Here is a 17,123-nt window from a genome sequence, read left to right as displayed (position 1 = left end):
TCCCTGGAGATATTACAGCCCCCATCCACCCTGATGATCTGTGGGAAAAGGATTGAGTTAAGTTTGTGTTTTCTGGTGATCTTTGTTCTTTGTCCTCACACTGCACCTAAGGGAGTAGGATGCTTACTTCTGAGTGGTACCCAGGATATCTTATAGTGAGTTGCCTCTGGAAGCCTCCTCCAAGACAGCTTCAAACTATTGATAGCAGTGTTGGTAATTCTCAGATCCTGGATGGTTTGGATGGGGCTGGAGTCTGCGAGAGATGCTGCAAAATAGAAAAGTGTAAAAATTCATGCACTAAGGGCAGTTTAATAAGAAAGAAATAAGGGGAAGTTAAAAAAATAAATAAAACAAATTTTTAAAAGTAAGTGATACAGAACACAGTTCCTCACCACTCCCTGACTGATGTTCAACCAGTCCCTGAGAAATGGTGGAGTCTTTGGCCTCAGTTTTACTGTTCAGCACGATGCCATATGATACGGGATGTCCCTGTGGCTACTTTGGGTCAGTTGTCCTGGCTCTGTCCCCTCCCAGCTCCTTGCTAGCAGGAGAGTGTGAGGAGCTGAAAAGTTCTTGTTTTAGTGTAAGTACTGCTCTGCAACAACTAAAACATTGGTGTGCTATCAAAGTTTTCTCATTCTAAATCCAAAACGCAGCATCAGATCAACTACTGGGAAGAAAAATTAACTCTATCCCAGCCAAAACTGGGTCAGATGTTGGAAGTAATGAAGTGCTTGTTGTTCTAAGTCATGACACTGAAGAAAAACTCAGTAGTTATGAATTATAACTCCCTAGTCATTGATTGCATTTTGGAAGAAAAGGCAAGAGGTGAAGTTCAGGTTCAGGTTGGATATTAGGAAAAATTTCTTCAAGCAAGGGAACAGACTGCCCAGGGAAGGTGTTGGGTCACCACCATCCCTGGAGGTGTTCAAGAAATGTGTAGTTATGACACTTAGGGACATGGTTGGTGGGCATGGTAAGGATGAGTTGATGGTTGGACTGGATGATCTCAGAGGTCCTTTCCAACCTCAGTGATTCTATGACTCTACCCAGAGATACCAGGCTGTATTTACTAGAAGAATCCATGAAGCAGAGCACTGTGCAGTTAAATTGAGGGGTCTCATCCATATTTTAATTGCCAGCACCAAACTCTGGTTGCACATCACAGGGATGTGAAGGGAGGAACAAGAGGATAGATCATTCAGAGGCACATTTAAACACTATGGGTTCTGATAAACTCATGTGAAAAATACACAGGAAGAAGCAAAACCCCATGAATCCAACCCCAGTGTCTCCCAACACAGAGGGCTGTTCCATAAGGACGTACCTGTGCGGTGAGTCAGAGTCACCTCTGGCCCCTCAGTCTTGCTGAAGACAGCCCTAATGCTGACTTTATACAGGGTGTCAGGCAACAGGTGGTCAATCTGGTGAGCCAACAACCTGCTGCCCAGGTACTGAGTCTTGGCCACCTGTTTTTCTGTAAAAGAAGGGATGCTTCTTGTAGCTCATCAGTGAGGCTGGCGGCATCCCCTTCAAGGGAAACAGCCTTTCTTTGCTGCACTGCAATTCCAGAGCTTTGGGGATTAACTTCATAAATAGAAGAGCACGAACACAAAGAGAGAAAGATCTATCAGCAATGGGTGCTGGCTGAAGATTGTTTCGTAGCAGTGAGATCTCTTTCCTGCTCCAGGCAGTGGATAAGGACTTTGGAAAGGTATCTTCCATGGCTACTGACATGGGTCTTTGACAGGAATAAGTATGTTCATCCTTTTTCTGCTCACCATTGCTGGCTCCCACAGGTCTCCAGGTGACTTTGAATTTGGTGGCAGCCGACATGATGCTCCATGCCAGAGACAGGCTTGAGCTGGTGTAGGATGTCACCTTGAAATTGGAGATGTAGCCAAGAGGAGCTGCAAGATTAAGTTGGCGTTAGTGCACTGATTGCTGCCCCGAAGGCTCCATGTTGGCAGTATAGTAAAGCCAAAATTGGAGAATGTTTAAAAGTGCCATCTTTGCTTATCCCTGGTGCCTAATTGTTCTCATTTGGAGGGAAACTGGTCTGAACACTCTAAGGCTTTGTATGTACATCCTATTGCCCTTAGCACCAAAGTGTATGTTTCATTGTAGCTTCAGCTAGGAGCATGTCTGTGAATCCAAAAGAGGCAGCATGGGGATTCAGACAGCTATGGGATCCTATCTGCAGGACTGAAACATCCACCTGGAGCTCCCATGGGTGCTGTGAACATGAGTGTTTGCCCATGTCAACCTTTCAATACAATGTTCAGGCCATTATCTCCGTACTGGATTCTAGTTCTCTTCCTCTACCTTTCCATCTCTGATGATAAATCTGGAACCTCCCCTCAGTAGACATACACCAACTTGAACCATCCACCCAATGGATGCATGCTATGGTAGTTACTTGAACACTCTGCTCATACTCACATGTCCTGGCTGTGGTTGTGATCCCTGGTCCTTCCACTGAGCCAAAGAGCACATAGAGGGAAATCACATACTCGGTGTCATGGGCCAGGTTGCGGAGCTGGTAGGTTGTGATTGACTTGTTGAGGGCCAGCTGCTGAGGTCGATCTTTCCCAAAAAATTCTTTGCAAAAGAGAGAAAAAGAAATAGAAGAGGATAAAGACTAAAATCTGGGGAGTAGCTTTATTGTACACTAGGAGATGCACCATAGTTTCCCCATCTTTGACTCAGCCTGTGTTTGTTGGAACAAGAGAATATTGCTTTGATTGTTTATTAAGGAATCTGAATGACCAAAGCAATTGAACTCACCAAGAGGATCCAAAAGAACCAGCTCTCACACCCAAGGCCCCAGTTAACATAATATGGGTCATCGGATGCACCTACGTGTTCTCTGCCTCACCCCAGCCCTCCAGGGAGTTGCAGAGCCCCTACACTGCTGATGTGACTCAGCTCATCCTCAAGGACCAGGCAAGGTAATGTAGAACCATTACCAGTGGTACCCACTGGGATATGAATTGGGATGGGGTCAGGTTGCAGAGACCCTATCTGCCAGCACTGCAAGACAGGCCCTGAAATAATTTCTGGTTTCAGCTCATGCCCTGAAGTAGCTCAGGCCAGTTAATGAGCTGGAGTTGTTCTTATGTTCATCATTCCTGAGGTTCCCAGAGCCTTATCTCCTGTGCTACTGGAGGAGGTGTGGGTGATTCAGGATGGAGGGCAGTGGGATCTTACCTGGTGTAGGACCCCAAGCTACTCGGTAGCCAGTGGCCCCAGCAACTGAGTCCCAGGAGACCAGAGCAGCATTGGTGGATATCTCACTCACATTCAACATCTGCACAGTGCTTGAAGCCACTGCAAGAAAGATTTGCCTGTTCAGTTCAAGGACCCCATAGCTTCTAAGTGACTCCCCCAGAAGCTACTATCAGAGTAGGATAGGATAGGATAGGATAGGATAGGATAGGATAGGATAGGATAGGATAGGATAGAACAGAACAGAACAGAACAGAACAGAACAGAATAGAATAGAATAGAATAGAATAGAATAGAATAGAATAGAATAGAATAGAATAGAATAGAATAGAACCACTGAGGTTGGAAAAGACCTCTAAGATCATCAAGTCCAACCATCAACCCACTGCCATGACACCCACCAAACGATGTCCCCAGGTGTCACACATCCACAGCTGCTCTTTACATCAGGTAACAGGCTAGATGGTGACCACAAATGACACCAACTTGGTGATGCCAGCACAGTCTCACCCCAATCTATGTCCTCTTGGACTTCTTCCCCTGCCTATACTGCTATTGTGGGGCACACACCTGTGGTTGCTTTTCTGCTCACCACTGGCCCCTCAACATCTCCAAAGATGGGGTTGATGGTGACAGTATATTCTGTGCCAGGCTGCAGCCCTTGGATCATGTAGTAGCTGTAGGTGCTGCTGAGGTTCACATCCTGGATGCTGCCATCTGCAAATGGAAATGATGGTTGCTGAATAGGTCAGGCCAAGGAGGACCACCCAGCTGGGATCCTACAAACGATCACTTGAGGATTATATGGTTGCATGAGATTGAATGGCATTTGTCCTCCTAGCTTGCACCTGTGCCCACGAGGTCCTCAAACCAAGGACAAGTAGGGACAGGGCACAATAAACACAAGTCTTTGTTGAGGAGATGATGGAAATAACCCACGCCACCCAAAAATCACCAACAGATCAAGGTGATTTGGGGCTTTTCAGGTCAAAGAAATCAGGTAGCGACAGAAAAATCATAAAATCATTAAGATTGGAAAAGATCACTCAGATCATCAAGTCCAACTGCACACCCATCCCCATCACATCCACTATGCCATGTCCTCATTGCCACGTCTACCCTTTTCTTGAACACCTCAAGGAATGGTGACTCCATCAGCTCCCTGGGCAGCCTGTTCCAAATGAATGTATATGGGGCTCAGAGCAGTCCTCTAACAGGGTTCACACTCTGTCCAGCCCTGGGTGACTTAGTGTTGGAGCCATCCTTCCTTCCCTGCTGGACATGGGAGACGAAATGCCACAAAAGACATATTCTCCATTGGTTTTGTATCCCTGCTACAGACTAGAATACTCTCAGCAGAACTTCTCAGCATCATTCTAGAGGGAGGCATGAACAGAGAAGAGTTAATACCTAATCCCTGCCGGTCGCAGCTCGTTTTCGGAGAAGCAGAGAGATGCTGGCAACACGATGGGAGTGAGGGAGGGGTGAGCGGAGGGATGCCATTTCCAGTTTGGTCACTGGAGGGTGCCATGTCCCCATTTTCTGCTTTCATCAGCACCCTACGCCCCATCCCCCTCTCCCAACCTATACACCATGGACGGTTATAAGGAGTTGGTTTGTTTTTGTCTATTCTCTGTTAAAGAGGAAAAATCAACATCCTCCAGCACTCGGGATGGCTGAACGGGGACGGTCAGCACTGATCCGAGCACCAATGTAATGCATGACCTGGAATGGGATGGAGTGTGGGAGAACAGTGGTGATGGTGGGATTTTTGTCACCCCTGGATTTGGGGTGAGCTGGTATTGAGTGAAAGATCTGCTCATATACAATAAACCCAGCACAGAAGTGATGTGATCACACTTTGGCTGAACACACCTTGCTCATTCCCCTTCAGAAGAGGTGGAAGGCCGAGGGTGCTCTATTTGGCTTATAAATCAAAGACAGGATAAAAAAAGCAGTTTTGGGGTGTGCTTGGATTTCTTTTTATAGAGAACCATTCTTTACAAAGCAATAAAAGCAGTGTTATACCTTCCCTGGAAAGATTTTTCCCTTCTGATTACCTTAGAGCTGTTCTCCATCTAATCCCCTCCATCTCCAATGAGAAATCTCTTCTTATTTCATAAGCCATAGGAAGGAATGCTGGTTTTTTTCAAAGTTTGTGATGGAGTCCAGGTGTCCTGACACACATTTCATCTTTGAACCACAGAATCATCCATCTCTCAAGGCTAAAATATGCCATCAAGCCTGAATTTCTAAATCCTGCTCCCCCACACCAGCAATGAAGCTATGTTTGAGTTCAGGGCATGGAGAAGCTCCAGCTGCAAATGCAGATCTGTCTTCAAACACAAAAATCTGCCTGAGAAAGAGGGTACAATATGGGATGCTGGCAGATTAAGTCAGGTCTTGGTGCAACAGACCCAAAAAACCTGGGAATCATTTGAGTTGGAAGGGACCTTTAAAGCTCATCTAGTCCAACTGCCCTGCAGCGAACAGGGAGACCTACAGCTAGCCTTTGCCAATTGTTGCATGCTCAGCAGAAAACTGGTCAGTGCTTCCAGTGCCTCCCCACCTCCCTGACCACCAATGCTTGCATCCCATTCCCATGCTTTTACCTGCTGATGTCCAGGTGAGCCTGTAGCCCGTTGCTCCCCTGACAGAGCTCCACCGCATCTGGAGTGTATCAGTGGTCTCATTCTGCAGCAAGATGCTCCTCACAGGCAGGGGCTTCACTGGAAGGACAGGGAACAAATATTTCAAAGTGCATACTGACCACCAGAGGACTTTGTTGGCTGCCCTCCTGGTGCTGTTGTCTCCACAGATTGGAGAGGGATTTCCGAGGGCTCTGTCTTTGCCTGGAAGGACGAAAGCATCTTATGAAAATAGTGATGAGAAAACCTAAACCTATGGCCATTGCTTTTCAGGACTGATCCTTCACGGGCACCAACATTGCTTGCTTTCTGCAGCATGGGCACATAATAGATCTCCCTCCTTTCCTCTTGACTGGTGTGGTGTGGCCACATCCCATGCATGTGATGAGGGAAGAGCATGGCTCAAGGATGGACTTAGGAAGGACCTGTTGAGCAATGCTCTTTTGGTGCACACTTGCCACATGCCCAATGCTGGGGTGCTTATCAACAGCAAAGGGCGTGAATGCAGTGCCCAAAGCAAGAAGGAGTCAAGGAGTCAAACCTCTTACATGTTCTCCCCATGGCAGTCACAGGCTGGCTTGGACCCTGGGGGTACACTGCATAGATGCTGATGCTGTACTCTCTATCCTCCTGCAAGTTATCTAGCACATGGGAGGAGACATCACCCTGCAGAACCCACTCGTAGGTCATTCCAGGTCTGTTGGCTGAAAAACCAAGGAGAAGAGTGATGGTGAAGCCTTCCCAGTGCCTAAAGTCTACACCCCATTGCAATGTACTCAAGGCAACAGCAAAGAGCATGCCTTTGAAATTTTGCTAACCCTCGGGTCTGTAGTTAAGACTTGATGCATCTGTGCTGTCCCCAGCCCCGCAAATCACACAGAGGTGAATGTTGGCTATACCAAAGGCTTGAACTCATCCCACATGCACACCAAAGCAGGCACTTATGAAAAATATCCAGGGTGGTAGTGCAAACAGTATAATGCATCCGCACCATCATCCCTATCTCTTCCTTCAAAAGATTCTTGTCCTTCATTCTAGAGGAACTATACTGACTGGAAAAACTAACTCGGCTTTATTCTGGAGTGATATCACTCTTTTCTTGGATGAAAAGGCACCTTTTCTGCTCTTGGGTCACTGCTCTTTTCAAAGCAAGCTCCAAGGAAACCAAACTCACCTCCAGGGATGTAGACTTTGTAGCCTTCCAGCTTGCCCAGGGGAGGAGTCCAAGCAACCTTCAAGCTAAAAAGTCCTTCTTCAATCACACGGAAATTAGTGACTGGAGGCACTGGTGCTATGGGGTACAAAAATTGATGGAACAGTGCTTTAATAGAGAGCCACATCAAAGACACCTGGAAAAGCTTTTGACTTCAAAGACAAAGAGACAAAACAGCGAGCAGCAACATTTCTCCCTATTCTATCAGCCATATCCTCAAAAGTAAACTCTTCCCTTGATCACAGCCTTGTCCACTTGAAAAATGAGCATAAAAACCCCATGACAGAGTGCCTGGGGGCTTCCTCTTTGAATGGTGTTGGAAACTGTGAAGTATCTACCCACAGGGCATTGTCTCCTGAGCAGAGAAAACTCCGCAGTGGTTTCAGGCAGGCTGAGCAAGAGCACATGAATCAAATGTTACTTGTACCTATGGATGCGACTCTTAGAAGAGGAGCCCATTTCGATCCAGCCAGCCATGGCAGGTAGATTTATAGCTCCTGCCTCTGCCTTCACGTTGGGGATAATAAGAGAAGAGATCAAATGACTTTATCCCAACCCATAGAGCCATTCCATCTTATTTGTGGCAAGTACATATGAGTCAACCTTATGGAGGCTCTTTATTTATTCATCCTGTCAGAGATCTTCCCTCAAGAAGACAAACAATTTAGACATTGCGGAGACAGGGAGAAGAAGTAAAAGAAAAGGAAAAAGGAATCATTATTTTCAAAACCCCCTGGGCAAAGCAGGCTTGGTTCTTCATGCAAAACAGAGGGAGGAGTATAACTACTGTACTCCTTCAGCCTTTACGTCATCTGAAAGTAGTGGAGAGATTTCTGGGCCAAAACTTGCTGAATTTGTCACTTCTGACCCAATGTCTTACAGTCCAGGGCTTGACCAAGAGTCCATTTACTTTTTTGTTTCCAAGAACCTCATTGTTACAGCCAGCAATATGACAGCAAAGGAATGTGGCATGGCCAACTGTAATCCAGGAGATATCTAGATCATTTCACGGGACAGAGATCACTACTTAGGACATTTCCTAAGGGCTGTGATCTTGCTCCCTTGGTGTTCTCCTTAAGTGAAGTGAAATTCTAAGTAGTACACAATGCCAACCCAAAGTTTTTGGACCATCTGCTTCCAAACCAAGATATTTAGAACGTACATCTCTCCATAAAACTCATGTTTCTAAACACATGGTCTCCAGAAGTTTCTTTCATCCTATGTACATTAGAGTTACAGTAACTGAAGCCCAGCCTGGATTCATCAAATTCCACATCACGGCACATGAGATGAGCTATCCAATGGGCTGTACACATGGTACATGGTACATGGTTGGGTTACTCTGCATCTGCTCATAGTGCTTCACTCCACACCAGGGACGTTTCTATAGATGTTTCTCCTACTCCTACATCCCCCACTCCTTGGGTATATGATACTGAGGTGGTTTCTTCTCCTGTGCCCACATGAACAAGAAGATGGGATGGTTTCATAAGAGACACTCACTGGTTTTCCCCTTGACAGCTGCTGACTCTCCGAGGGCATCTGTATACATGGCTCTCACTGTGAAGACGTACTTGGTGTTGGGTTTCAGATCAGTCACCAGCACAGTGCATTTGTCACCATCCACCAAAATCTGTCACACAGGCAGACGAGAGTTATCATTACATCTCTGTGAGGGTAGAAGATTCCCACATTCACAGCAGTTTAGAAGCACAAGGCTTCTCCTCTAGTGCAAGGTGCTTCCATGAGCAGGATCAGTGCACTGCAATCCTTGAAAGATACCCAGGCTCTCAAGGGACATGTCACTGACACGGGATAATGCCAAAGCTGGATCACATGCAGTAGAAACTCCATGAAAACAAGAACATTCACAATGGTGAGGGTCCCCAATCCTCACCTTAAAGAAAATGGAGGAAAACCCACTATTTTTGACAAAGAGAGTTTCTTTGAAGCTCATATAGGGAAATTTCAATATTGCCTGAGGGTGAAAGAAATAAACATAACTTCTGTGTTTTTATGATGTTCTTATGAGATTCTGAAGCAGTCAAGGATGATCATTCTTGTTAAATGCAATCTGAATAATTAATACAATTAATAATCTTAACTTTAATATTTTATGCTTTCATAGGTTTGTTCTATTATTAGAAATGAAAGCTTTCAGGCATACATTTTCTATCCTTCAGTCCTGCTTTGTTCAGTGACCAAGCTGTCCCAGAGTGAGCTGGTACACAGCATCATCCTTCTCACAGAGATATGGGAAAATAAAAACGTGCAGAAACCTTACCAAGATTTAAGGATGGCAACAAGAGGAATAGGAGCTGCTATGGACTTATTTGAGAGGTCATGTCACAGAAGTAGGGAAAGAAAGGAGTGGTTCCCATTGACTTGTTCTTATCCATCCCAACAGAATTAGTGACAGCTTGTGTCATATTCTCCTTCCTTTCTTCCTTCCCTGCCTCACTCCCATAGTAATGCCATCATGCACAAACAATCGACACATCTGCAAATTCAATGGTCCCCTATAGACCTTCACTTCAAAAAGCAGTTTCAGCAATTTATTGGGATGCACTCAGCCATGACCTGGATGGCTGAGTGACACAGTGCCATCTCCCACCTGGACTGTGCCATCAACAGCCTCGGGAGAGGATTAATCTCTAACACTGTGAGCACAACTGGGGCTCTACAATATGGAAATGCAAGCCTACCTGCTGCTGATCCTCCAAAACTGGCTGACCTGAAGGCAACAAGGGATACACACGGACACGGTACCCCATCACCCTCCCTGTAGCTGGCATCCACGTGAACCTCAGAGAGCTGTGGCTGTGCTCACTGACACGCAGATCCCGGGGGCCGATGATCTTCTCAGCTGCAAAAGAAGATAAGAAGGGTCTTTTGTTTGGGCCACGATGGCACTGGTGTTGGATGTGTGAAGGTCTTTCACTGGGGGAGTCAGAATATTCAGTGCAGAGAAAGAATTGGGTGTTGGACTTTATCCGCAAATTTCTCCCAAGCTCTGCTCTGAGCTTTTTTAACTGATCTTTTTTGGGTTCCAAGAGAACAATAAGAACTCATTGCCACCACCTCTGGACTTGGACATCTGCATCTTTTGGGAGAGATCTAGATCTCTATTGGGATCTTTTTATCTGCTCTTCGCATCTTCATAAGGATGAAAATTACACCCAAGACTGTGCTATCACAGTTCACCATGATAAGCCCATCATGAAAATCCCAAGGTGCAGAACTACTGCTCCAAAATATTGCTACTCTCCTGTCGAAAAGACAGTAAGAACTTCAACATCTGGTATCACAGAATCATAAAGGTTGAAAAGACAACAAAGATCATCCAGTCCAACCATCAACTTATCACCACCATGTCCACTAAACTATATCTTCAGTGCCACATCTCCATGTTTCTTGAATGCCTCCAGGGACAGTGACTCCACCAGCTCCCTGGGCAGCCTGTTCCAATGCATTACCACTCTTTCGGAGAAGAAATTTTCCCTAATATTCAACCTGAGACTAACCATGGTAATGTGGACAACAAGCAAAATGCATAGGACCACTGCTCCTGAGCAACAGATGCTCCACTGAGCTGGTTGCTCCTCCAGGCTCAGCCAACCCATAGAGTTCCCCTGAGATGAATGAGAATATGGGAGACCCATCTCCATGGTGTGGTTGGCACATCTACGGACTAGGAATTGCCTGTTTGGGGCGGGATAAAAGGAGAACCCCAACAAACCTTGCACAGGTTGTTTGATGGGCCGTGGGGGCTCTGAGGCAGTGAAACAGAGCCTTCGTGAGAGTTTTTGGGCTGCATTGTGGAGCAGGTGAAAGTCATCAACATAAATCACATGCTCTGCTGTGGGTTCCGAAGCTATTTTGTTCAGTTCATGCTTGTCAGCATCTTTAATTCCTATAGGAAGAAAAAAAAAAGAGAAAGGAGGACCCCAGAGACTCGCAGTGGAGGAGGTCAAGCATTAGTAAAAGTCTTTGAAGAATGAATGGGACAAATGTACTGGAATGGAATGGAGCCAAAATCTGGGTGGGGGATTGTGGAGCAGGTGTGGCCTCTTGCACAAGGGAAAAGAAGCCAAGTTTGTTTTCAGAGGCATATTAGAGACTGCCCAAGGGGACCTGGCCGCTAATGGGATGCTTTGGGTGGACAGTGAAAGGGAGGAGGGTAGGATCTGCCTTCATTCTCCCCATTAAACACAGAGGCATTTCTGTCCTTCTGACAGACAATCAGAAAAAGAGAGTTTGAAGAGGCTGTGTGAAATTTTTTGGGTTTTCCAGTGGCTGAATTTAAAAAAAAAAAAAAAAAAAAAAAAAAAAAAAAAAAATCAACCATAATTTTGTGCTTCCATTGGTCCAAATTAACCTAGCTGCTCTCCACAATAAAACACCACCAACTCTTTTTTCTCCCCAAACTGCTTGGCAAAGAGAAGGGTTTGACTTGTAATAAGTGGCTATATTTGGCTTTTGAAAAGGGGTTAAAATTTTTCCATGCCTATGGAATTATTCTGATGGACAACTTAACACAGCTAAAGTCAGTCTCTAAATCCCATTAAGAGAAACCTTCAAATGTGAAAAAAAAAAAACCCAAAACATTTCATTTTTGAAAATGCAGCATCAAAACATTTTGACTTTAATGGAACTATTTATTGAACTCCTCCTGAATTTGCAAGTCGTTTTGACAGATGCAAAACCACAGATATCAACTGAATAAATCAGCAATCGACAACAACAAAATCTAAGCACAGTGCAGATGTGATTTTCCTGTTCATGCAGTAGTTGCTAGTGGCTGTGCCAGGGGACGGATGCAGTGTTTGGAGGTAGGTGCTGTTATACATCTGCAGCCTTCCCTGGTGTGTAGATTGTGTACAGAGTTTGTGCACACTGTATTTGGTAGCTTAGCATGTCTAGAATCTAGTTGTAAATATCTCTGTTCATTGTAGGGTAGCTGGATCTTTGAAGGTTCCTTCCACCTCAAACAATTCTATGATTCTATGTCCATACATACCTACAGCAAACACGGTCACTCCTGCATCCTGCAGGACTTGGGCTTTGTCTTCAACCAAATCACTGGATTTCCCACTTGTGATCAAAACAACTACCTAAAAGAATTGGAATCAGGGCTAGAGAATGAGAGAGCACAATATGAGGAGTTCAAAGAGTCAACTGTAGGATTTCCAAACCAACATCTCAGATCTCGGTTGAGATTTAACCCACATGAATTAGGAAGGAAGAAAAACACAGATGCTTGAGAGATAATTCAACCAGTCCTTTGAAAATCTGGGCTTGCCTCTCTTTCTGCCTCAGACCTGAACCTGAATGAGCTCATAAGTGAGGAACCTCAAAAACAAAAACAAGAACAAAAAACAGATAGGGTGAATGCAACCCAACTGGCTCATTCATGCCTGGGTGAAACATCAGAACTCTGATCCCTACTGAGTGTTACATCAGAGCAGTGGTAGCAGAAGGCTGCTTACCTTTGCTGCATCCTCTCGCAGTGTATCTGGGCGAGACATGGCATGAGCTGCAAACGCCAGGGCAGACCCCACTTTCAAGCTATTGCCTTTGATTGAAATTTCCTGAATTGCCACCAGCATTTCTTCGATGGTCACATAGTCTGTCAGTTCAATACACATCCTGGGAATGAGAAATGGGGGAATATGGGTGAATAAAGGGCAAGAAAATGTTGTTATTACAGCAAGGATGCAACATTAATGGTAATGGCCAACAGTGAGGTTGACACTTAGATGGTTACACAAGGCTCATAGGTAGTCAGAATCTTCTTTACAATGGTCAGGGAAGCCTTCTATCTTAAAACAGTATCTAAGATTAGAGAGCAGGGAGTTTCTTCTGTCTGATTAAGTATCACCCTCCCTGTCTGGGAAAAGTTCCCCATGGCCAAATGTCTCTGTACTTTCCTGACCTTGTTAGGGGTTGAACTCTTGCTTTGCTCTTGCAGAGGTTCAACCAAGTAGCAAGAGCCCTTTATTAAGAGAAATAGTTTCTTAGCAAACATTGTCCCCATCTAGAGCTGTAGGGCTATAGGAACCCGTGTGCTGGTGGTAGAGGATGCACTGACCCACCTTGGTTTCTCTCCATAGAGTGCCACTGCCAGCCGGATGCCTCCTTTGCCCATCACCACATTCTCAAAGGAGCGGGCCACGCTGCTGATGAAGTCCTTGAGCAGTCGGGAGCTCTCTCTCCCTGCACCCTGGGATTGCCCCACGAGGAACAGGACATCGGCCACTTCTGCTGTCCTGCACACTGAAGGAGAAGAAGGGCAGAAAAGCCCATCTCATGAGTTGGACTCAATGATCCTTATGCGTCCCTTCCAACTTGGGACATTGTATGGCTCTATGATCTCACCACACAATGCGGCAGCCAAGAAAGAAACCCTTCATGTGAACACCTGAAATGTTACAGCTAAGAGAGAGACCCTCATCATCTTATAATCAGAGACAATGTAAGTTATCCAATGCACCTGTAGGGCCACCTAAAAGAACATCTTCTAGACTTGCGTGCAGAGAGCCTGGGACACCCCATGCATTCAGATCTGCAATGCACTCCTCTTGCTAAACTTCCAGCACAACAGAAAAAAAAGTCATTTGCAAGGAATGAACAATTTGAGTGTTTTTTCTGTACAAGCCAGAACTAAGCAATGGCAGCTGGCAGAGAACGGACAGGTGTATGAGAAAATCTGTTTAAAGAACATCAACTGTTTAGTCGTTTTAAATTTAATTTCGCTTTCTTTAAGCATTCAATAAATACATTTCATGGACACAAATCTGGTGACTTTTAGGGATGCTTAAATTAATGACGGCTTTAAAAGGGAAATTCAAAATGTCTATTTTCTTTGGCATTTCTCTCTTTTGCAGATAGATGCTGAGCTATTACTGTTGGCCTGCTAAAAAGTGGAGCATTCTGACTGCTGGAGGAAGGCTTCCACAGCAGGACTGGGGTCAACCTCTTCACTTTTTTTTTTTCATTTTGTTTCACTGATGCTTTGGACTTCATTCACTGCCTTGACTTTCAGCTGGGGACCCAACCCACACTCATTCAGGTTGGAGCATTTCCTGGGGTGAAGTGCTAGGTGGATTTTTCTCACTCTCTCACTATAGAAAGCCCATTTTAGCTCATCCTCTCCAATTCACCCAAGTTTTACCCCATTCCTAAGAGCAGGTTTCCTGTAGAGATTAGAAGGATGCAGGTTTTGTGCTCTCTTTCATTTTTACTTGTCCCTGATCAATCCCTTTGGCCACACAGCAGGAAAAGAGCATCATTTGCTGGCTGCAAACAGATATCTGTCCACAGCTCTTTGTTGCCCAGGGTTTTTCATTTCTTCATTTTTCATTGTGCCTCCTGATGCTGAGCTCTTTACAACTTAACAGTTCTGTTTACTACAGAAAAAAAAAAAAAATGACTGGCTCTTTTTGGTTTAACTTACCCAACTGGAAATACAAAGTACTTTCCCCTGACAAAAATGGCAGATAATTATTCCAATTTTCCTTTCTAGAGCTCCTTTTTAAGATCTCCTTTCCTTTCTCCATAAGTGCCTTTCAGCTGAAATGTCAGGGTTGTCTTGGAGGCAGCTCAGCCATTAACAGCAAATCACCATAAGCTTATTTTTGGGTCAACCCCTCTCTCCCAAAGCCTGGACCTTGATGTCCCTTCTATCCCAGAAGACTCTGAGGGAAAGCAACGCCAATCCTTGGCTTCCTCACAGCTTTCCATGTTATCCATAACCTGTGTTATCATGAGAAAACCCCAACAAAAGCTGAACAAGACTGAGAACACTTTCCAAAATCTTTCCCAGAATCACCCACATCTTGGGGTTCTGTGTACAGAAATTTCCTGGAAGATCTGCATCTTTGTAACCAATCTGGAAATCTTGCTCAGAATGCTGTTGATATCAGAGGGCTATCTATCTCTACATCCCAAAACCCCAGAGAGAATCCTCCATCCATGACTTGTCCATGGGAGTCTTGCTCACCCTACAAAATGCTCCCACCCTTGTTTGCATTCAGGGATAATGAGGAGAAAGACAACGGTGAGCTGCAGGAGTTCCATGGGATTAAAAAGAGAAGGTTGGTGCCCTGTTCTCTACAAAGGGGCAACCAGAGCTCATGCTGTGAGACACTAAGCCAGAGGGGGCTGGCTTGGCAATGAAACCCAAACGCATTCACTACTTGGATCAGGTGTCACTGGAAACATGTTATGTGAAGCATATTTGAATTGGTACCTTCTGGAGAAAATACCAACACAGACAGCTATATTAATCACCAGGGAATATGATTTTATTTGAAATTTTCCATGCACCTCCAAAATTACCACGTTTCATCAATCACAGGTTTGCCAGAGACATCTGTAAACATTGATTTATTGCACTGTTCCCAGCTTCAAATTAAATAGCATTATAGTTGAGTATATTGGCTTAATTGATGGACAGGATCTTAATCAAGTTAATTTTGCCTTTGATGCCAAAGCTTCCATTAACTCCTTGTTGAATGCACTGAATTTACTCCAGGTGAATTTACACTTTCAAAGCTTGAGGGCTTGTTCCTGCAGAAGGATTCAAAGAGAAGGACCCCACTATTTCATACTGAGCCCACGGCACTCCTGGGAGCTTGTAAGGAGCCCTCCCTTCCCACAGGACCCTGAAGCTACAGAGACATGGGCTTGATTATGCTGTAAGTGTTTGAAGCTCTTCTCCAGGATCCCTTTGGCTCCTGTCTTTCAGATCTGGTTATTCCTCATCAAAAACTCTGTGGGTTTGCACAGACATTGGGGAGCCAGGGAGGAGGTAGGACAATGTTATCATAGAATCACTTGAGTTGGAAGGGACTATTAGATCAGCTATTCCAACTCCCTTGCAATGAACAGGGATATCTACAGCTAGATCGGGGTGCTCAGTCTTAACTCTAGGGAGCAACAGGAGGTTTCAAGGCTACTTTGAGATCTTCTGCCTCATGTCCTCTGGTTGGTGGCTTGTACCAGCTTTCAGAGATCACTGTTGGCCAGCTACTCCCAACCAAAAAGAAGATCCCTAATGAAAAAGTCAAAGGAACCAGCACTACAGCTGCACCCCATACTCGCATTAGCAAAAACAGTTGCTTGGAAAACACTTTTTTCTCCTCAGTGTGTCATCACCACCCCCAGGGGTCACATTCACCCTCTTACCACACACCTTCGTGAACAGCCATGGCTCTGTAATGTGCCATGGCTACTGCCAGGGCAAGGATCTTGGCATACATTTTCTTTTCCCTTTGGAAGAGGCCACACGGTTCCTGGAGTCAACACCCAGCCTGGAAATTCATTCATCTGCAGGAGAGAAGAGGCTTTAAAACATGCCATCTGAATGAGATGCTCCTACCTGCTTGCAGTAGCAAGGGAAGCCTTCTTCCATCTACCAAGGTTCATCTTGACCTAGGGAATCAGCCTTAAACTCCTTAAATTTCCCAATCACTTGGCTGAGGCTGGCTACAGGGGAGAGCTCTGCTTTGTTTTCCCAGCATCTTTCTCTGACAGCACCCTTCTTCAGGCGGTAACAACCATCAGCAATTAAACCTAAAGGTGAATATTACTGCTGCAGTAGAAGAGGGAAGCATCTGCTGCCTCAGTCACATGGGGAGCAAAGATCTGTCCATGAGCATCATTGCAGACATCAACCACTCACACTTTATAGGCCTGTTTTGCAAACATCCTCCAGGTCCCTAAATCCCATCCCTGGAAATCCATCCTATCATCATGGAGAAGTCAAAGAGAGCTGAAAGCTGTGGTTCTGCTCACAGACAGTTTAGCAAAGTCCCCAAACAAATGCTCATTAGGGCTACAGAATAGCCCTTGGCAAAGCAGTGACTTATTTCTATGACGTAATAACTACAGCATTGCAAGAAGGGGTTTTATTCCTTTTTTTAGCGGGCAATAAAAGTTTGTTCTCCTGTTCTGAGTCTCACCTGCATGTCTGGGGCTGAGCAGACTTCAAAGGGAGACATGGACTATTTCCAGGGTGGAAATTACAGACG

At 45.1% G+C, this 17,123-nt stretch overlaps 1 protein-coding gene across 1 annotated transcript in view; it reads right to left on the bottom strand.

The window, feature by feature from the left end:
- LOC306945110 (uncharacterized protein) overlaps positions 1–16,352 on the bottom strand; it is a gene marked incomplete at both ends in the record, with an annotated part of 84,520 nt that extends 68,168 nt beyond the window's left edge. Inside the window, 16 exons of the mRNA XM_079533818.1 lie at positions 128–265; positions 1,328–1,477; positions 1,782–1,910; positions 2,443–2,601; positions 3,211–3,330; positions 3,799–3,945; positions 5,841–5,957; positions 6,425–6,580; positions 7,051–7,167; positions 8,593–8,722; positions 9,795–9,955; positions 10,829–11,002; positions 12,110–12,203; positions 12,579–12,738; positions 13,185–13,365; positions 16,286–16,352. Coding sequence (XP_079389944.1) covers positions 128–265; positions 1,328–1,477; positions 1,782–1,910; positions 2,443–2,601; positions 3,211–3,330; positions 3,799–3,945; positions 5,841–5,957; positions 6,425–6,580; positions 7,051–7,167; positions 8,593–8,722; positions 9,795–9,955; positions 10,829–11,002; positions 12,110–12,203; positions 12,579–12,738; positions 13,185–13,365; positions 16,286–16,352 — 2,200 coding nt within the window. The remainder of the gene's footprint in view (positions 1–127; positions 266–1,327; positions 1,478–1,781; positions 1,911–2,442; positions 2,602–3,210; positions 3,331–3,798; positions 3,946–5,840; positions 5,958–6,424; positions 6,581–7,050; positions 7,168–8,592; positions 8,723–9,794; positions 9,956–10,828; positions 11,003–12,109; positions 12,204–12,578; positions 12,739–13,184; positions 13,366–16,285) is intronic.
- Between the last annotated feature and the right edge of the window lie 771 nt (positions 16,353–17,123).

This window comes from Tetrao urogallus, assembly GCF_951394365.1.
Source record: "Tetrao urogallus genome assembly, chromosome: 1".
Classification (NCBI taxonomy): Eukaryota; Metazoa; Chordata; class Aves; order Galliformes; family Phasianidae; genus Tetrao; species Tetrao urogallus.
Note: the sequence above shows the minus strand (reverse complement) of the source record. Positions and strands in the feature narration are given on the sequence as shown.